General features: G+C 42.2%; 1 protein-coding gene across 1 annotated transcript; it reads left to right on the top strand.

The window, feature by feature from the left end:
• Positions 1-1487: 1487 nt before the first annotated feature.
• On the top strand, positions 1488-2109 carry LOC109272114 (60S ribosomal protein L17-like). Its single transcript, XM_053888860.1, has one exon. The coding sequence runs from the start codon at positions 1520-1522 to the stop codon at positions 2072-2074; it is 555 nt and encodes a 184-aa protein (XP_053744835.1). The 5' UTR covers positions 1488-1519; the 3' UTR covers positions 2075-2109.
• The last annotated feature ends 3444 nt before the right edge of the window (positions 2110-5553 follow it).

The following is a 5553-nucleotide window of genomic DNA, read 5'->3' as shown; positions in this document are numbered from 1 at the left end:
ATCTAAGACTTCTGCTTAAAGCTGACATCACTGAAAGACAACATCCTCAGTAGTAAATTCGGGAAAAAAACCCACACCACAGAGGTAAATAGTGGGAATCCTTGTGTGTCTTGGCTTTGAGTTTGGGTGGAGGAAAATAAGGTGAAAGTCTTCTACAAGAATTCCTAATCCCAAGCTTACTTTGGGGTATCCAGGACCAAAATTTACAACTGCTTTAAGATTTGAAAGCCAACCTCCAAGGTGAATACTTATTTTAAAGAGATCTCAGGATTGGTTGTCTACCGGGTCCTTAAGAATTAAATGAAAACTTATCTGTGGGAACATTTGTTAAATTTCAGGACTTGAAAATTCCTATAGGTAAATTTCCAAGGACTATGAGCTCTCTCTCTCTTCTCTCTCTCTCTCTCTCTCTCTCACACACACACACACACACAGAGAGAGAGAGAGAGAAAAAGAGAGAGAGAAATTACCATGCACTAGAATCAGAAGACACAATAAACTTCAGAACAGAAACAGAAAGTCAAAGCTTGAAGTTATTGAAATTGTCAAAAATAGAATGTAAACTATGTTCAGTAGTTTAATTGAACAAAGATGGCATTTAAAATGCTACAAAAGGGAAGAGGATTATAAAGAGTGACTGAAAAGAATTGAAAAAGAACCAAATGGAACTTCAAACTGAAATTAGAAATTCAATGTGTGGATTATTGGGTGCCTAACCTTGGCCAGGCACTGGGGAGAAATGTGACAAAATAGATTGGATATTTGTCCTTATGAATCAATAAGGGAGATAAAACTAAATAATTACACAAATACAAGTATAATTACAAAATGTGGTAAGTGCTGTGAAAGCAAAGCAAAGGCAGTGAGAGAGTATAATGGGAGTCCTTCCTTGAGGAAGAGGCATTTAAGCCACTTCAGTGGAATGCGTGCCAAATAGAAGGCACCCAGTGTCTATAGTTTTTGAATGATTGCTACTTCTATTTTCTCCATTCATTCAACACATATGTATGAGGAACCTCCTCGGTGCTAGGTATTATTATAGGTGCTGGAGGTACAACAGTATCTCCTTGTAGAGACACAGCCAATGAACAAAGAAAGTAAATTGTCTGCAGTGTTTGAAGGCATTGAGGTCTATTGAGAAACTTAATGAAGGAAAGTAGGCAGAGAGTACTGGGAGGGTGCTGGGATTTAAAATAAGGTGGTCAAAAAGCTGTATTTCCTCGAGAATGTGAAATTTGACCAAGGCTTGAAGGTGGTATAAAAGCAGGAAAAAAAATGATCAATATACAAGGGGAAGCATACAGATGGTTAAGGGGAAATTGAGGCCCAATTTAGGTAAGAAGTAGTTACTTCTAGTTCCAATTTCCAAGCCCAGAGACCATTCATCATCCTAAGGCACTTACGAGAAGGCATACAGAATCTCTCCACTCAAATGGAGACACTGAAATATTCTGGTTTTTTTTTATTAAAAAATTTTTTTGTTGCTCTTCCCGTAAGCGGCCTGAGGTGATCTCTGAAAATGGTTCGCTATTCACTTGACCCGGAAAACCTGACAAAATCATGCAAATCAAGAGGTTCAAATCTTCGTGTTCACTTTAAGAACACATGGGAAACTGCCCAGGCCATCAAGGGTATGCATATCCGAAAAGCCACCAAGTATCTGAAAGATGTCACTTTGCAGAAGCAATGTGTGCCATTCCAACACTACAATGGTGGAGTTGGTAGGTGTGCCCAGGCCAAACAGTGGGGCTGGACACAGGGTCGGTGGCCCAAAAAGAGTGCCGAATTTTTACTGCACATGCTTAAAAATGCAGAGAGTAATGCTGAACTTAAGGGTTTAGATGTAGATTCTCTGGTCATTGAGCACATCCAGGTGAACAAAGCCCCCAAAATGCGGCGTAGAACTTACAGGGCTCATGGTCGGATTAATCCATACATGAGCTCTCCCTGCCACATTGAGATGATCCTTACTGAAAAAGAGCAGATTGTTCCTAAACCAGAAGAGGAGGTTGCACAGAAGAAAAAGATATCCCAGAAGAAACTGAAGAAACAAAAACTTATGGCCCGGGAGTAAATTCTGCATGAAATACATGCAAATAAAAGTAAAAACAGAAAAAAAAAAAATTTTTTTTGTTAACATTTATTTATTTTTGAGAGAGAGACAGAGAATGAGTGGGGGAGGAGCAGAGAGAGAAGGAGACACAGAATCTGAAGTCAGCACAGAGTCTGACGTGGGGCTTGAACCCACAAACCATGAGATCATGACCTGAGCCGATGTTGGACGCTTAACTGACTGAGCCACCCTAGCGCTCCTTGAATATTCTGTTTTTTAAAAAATAAGAAAAGGTAGACTCTGGCACTGACCAGCTTGTTAAATTTCTCTGCATCCTTCACAGAATTCTAGAATGCATAACAAATATGTGATTTGTGAGTATTTGTTTCATTATTTTTTTTAAGTAAGCTCTACACCCAGTGTGGAGCTTGAACTCATGACTGAGTCAGCCAGGCACCCTGATTTGTAAGCATTTAGAGAAGGAAATAGTGGGTGCCCCAATATATCCTATTATATAATATACTTCAATATCCTTACACTAGTTTTGTGCATGTGCGTGCGTGCGTGTGTGTGTGCAAGCACAGCACAGATTCCAGGGTCAACTAATGTGAAATTCTGCATAGAATACCACTCTAACTAAAGCTTCGAGGTGCACATTAGCATATTAAGAGCTCCACAGTAGATGAACTAATTTAGACTCTGTTTTTTAACCCAAGAACCCCTCCTTTAAAAAAATCTGGCAGAAGGCATGTTCCATGAAACACAGTTGTAGACACACTGTGTGAGAAGAAAGGATCAAAGATGGGGCTAAAATGTCAAGGAATTCGACTAGGCAGGAAAGGGTTTGGGAGCAACACTGGGCTGGATTAGACTAAAATAAGCAAGACTAGCCCGGCGGAATGACTCTGAGTAGCTGGGTAAGTGGTGTAGGGAAACCAGGCTGCCCTGGAGGGCCAGAGAAGGGCGGGATAGCACTGAAGCCAACATAGATCCTCAAAGAGCAAGGCATCCTAAATAATTCTTTTCCTTGATGGGTGGACTGACCTTGCAGATCAAGGCAACACCATGTAGACAGTATGTTTTGATTTCAGAAAAGCATTGGACAGAGTTCCTTCTAAGATTCCTATGGAAAGGATGGATGGAAACAGGTTAAATGATAGTACAAATGTTGGGGTTCTAGTTGGCTTACCCAACTGTTCCTAAAGGGCATTGGCTGTTGGTTTAATGATGTCAAAGTGGAGGGAAGTCTCCTGATGGCCTCCAGCAGGGGCAGTGCAGAGCAGTGGGTAAGACCACAGGCTCTGGAACCAGGCTGCCTGGCCTCAACTCCTGCCTCTGCCACTTACTAGCTTAGGGGCTTTGGCAAGTTACTTAACCTCTCTGTGCCTCAGTTTCCTCATCAGGAAAGTGGGGACACTAATTATACCTATATGTCAGGATCAATGTGAAGATTAAATGTGTTAATTCATGAGAAGTGTTTAAAACAGAGAGGGTGGCAAACCATAAGAGACTCTTAAATACAGAGAACAAACTGAGGGTTGCTGGAGGAGTGTTGGGTGGGGGGGATGGGCTAAATGGGTGATGGGCATTAAGGAGGGCACTTGTTGGGATGATCCCTGGATGTTATATGTAAGTGATGAATCACTAAATTCTACCCCTGAAACCATTATTATACTATATGTTAACTAACTTGGATTTAAATAAAATTTAAAAAATAATAATAATAAAAAGAAGTGTTTAGAACAGAGCCTGGCACATGGTAAACACTCAGTAAATGTTGTTAACTGCTGTATATTCTGTCCTGGGTCCTATTGTATACATACTTTTTTTTTTTTTTTAATTAATCTTGGGCTTGGATTAAGATAGAGAAGTCACTTTTCTCCTAAAACTAGGAGGGAGGGGCACCTGGGTGTCTCAGTTGGCTGAGCATCTGACTCTTGATTTGGGCTCAGGTCATGATCCCAGGGTCATGGGATCTTGGTGCCTAATTAAGATTCTCTCTCCCCACCCCTCTCCCTCACTCAGTCACACTCGCTCTCTCTCTCTCAAAGAAAAAAGGAAAGAAAAAAAGAAACTAGGAGGGATACAGGATGTGTTAGACAACAAAGTCACTTGGCTAAAACAATTTCAATAGGCTAAACGTAGCCTTTAAACTGTGAAGATAACGGTTTCAGAAGTAAAGGTCAAGGTCAGCTCTATGCTTCAAACAATCAACAAAGTCCAAGATGAGCGAAAGGTGACTTAAAAGCCAGTTGCTGCAGGACAAAAACACAGATAAACTGCAGAATGCTATGATGGTGTTGTTTTTTAAAGAACAAAGGCTAAGAGAGATAATGATTCCAGTGTCCTCTGTGCTCAGCAGACCCTGTCCAAAATTTTATTCCTATCTGGGAGTGCCCAGCCTGCCGGCAAGACATCTCCAAGCAGGAGCATGTCTGGGGGCTGTCTAGATGGGGAAGACCTTGACAATCCCATCGCTTGTGGGCCAGTTTCAGGAAACCAGGACTATTGAGCCAAAAGAATGAAAGACTCGGAGGAGGCCAGACAACCATTTCAACATATTTGACTGTCTGCCGCGGAAAAGAAGGATTTGATGTATCCTTTGAGGCTTCTCAGGGTAGAACAGGTCTGATGGTTCCAGTTACAAGAAGCAACTTAGGGTGGAATATGGAGATGAGCTAATAAATAAGAGACCTGGACTGCTCTTGAGGTGGCGATCACCTGTCATCGGGAGACCCCTGCAGACGGAAACGACCCCCCTCAGGGCCTTGTGCCGGAGGAAATTCCCATGTGGGGAGGAGTGTCCCGCTGCATGGCCATTAAGGCTCCTGCCCACTCTGAGATTTGCCACTCCGTGAACAGGCTCCAGTAGGTTTGGGAGAAATTCCTTTGAAGAACAAATTGCTGGAGTCTGTCTGGAGGGAAAGGCAAGGGGGCATCTGGGAACTGGTCTATTGGTTCTGGAAAGGTGGCAATGGAAGAAGCCACTGCCCACCTTCTGGGCTCAGTCCACTGGCCTAGAACCTCTTTCACATCATGGAGCCTGTCTTGGAGACAAAGCCATTTTTGGAAAAAACCACAGGGAAATAAAGCAAGAGTGTGCACTGTAGAAGGGAGCGCTTGTTTGGAGACATTGTTTTATTCTCCTCCTTGGGTTATTTTCTGAGCAGCTTGGCAGCAGGAACTGTTAGAGATGGCTTCTGTGCTCCAGAGTGTGAGTTTCCAAGCATTGTAGGCACAGATGTTTTGGAAATCTAAACAGGCTTTCTGAAGCTGCTTTTTAAAGTGAAGGACTCTTTGTAAGTAATGTGGCAGTCCATTTGGACTGAATATTTAAAAAAATATTCTGTGTTTGGATAAAGAACAATTTTCACTCCATGGCCTGACCATAACTTCTTCAGGAAGATGATAAGAAGAAGTTCTGTGATATTGAAATTTGGGGTCACAGAGAATGAATCCTACAGCAAAAGAAGAAGCCCCCCACGCCCAGCGACCCGTTG

The sequence above is a fragment of the Panthera pardus genome, unplaced genomic scaffold (genome assembly GCF_024362965.1).
Source record: "Panthera pardus isolate Hobbes unplaced genomic scaffold, ASM2436296v1 HiC_scaffold_11, whole genome shotgun sequence".
NCBI lineage: Eukaryota > Metazoa > Chordata > Mammalia > Carnivora > Felidae > Panthera > Panthera pardus.
This window is presented reverse-complemented; position numbering and strand designations above follow the sequence as displayed.

What these genes read in the sequence shown, in the direction of transcription:
- LOC109272114 (XM_053888860.1), top strand. Translation starts at nt 1,520, where the DNA reads ATGGTTCGCTATTCACTTGACCCGGAAAACCTGACAAAATCATGCAAA.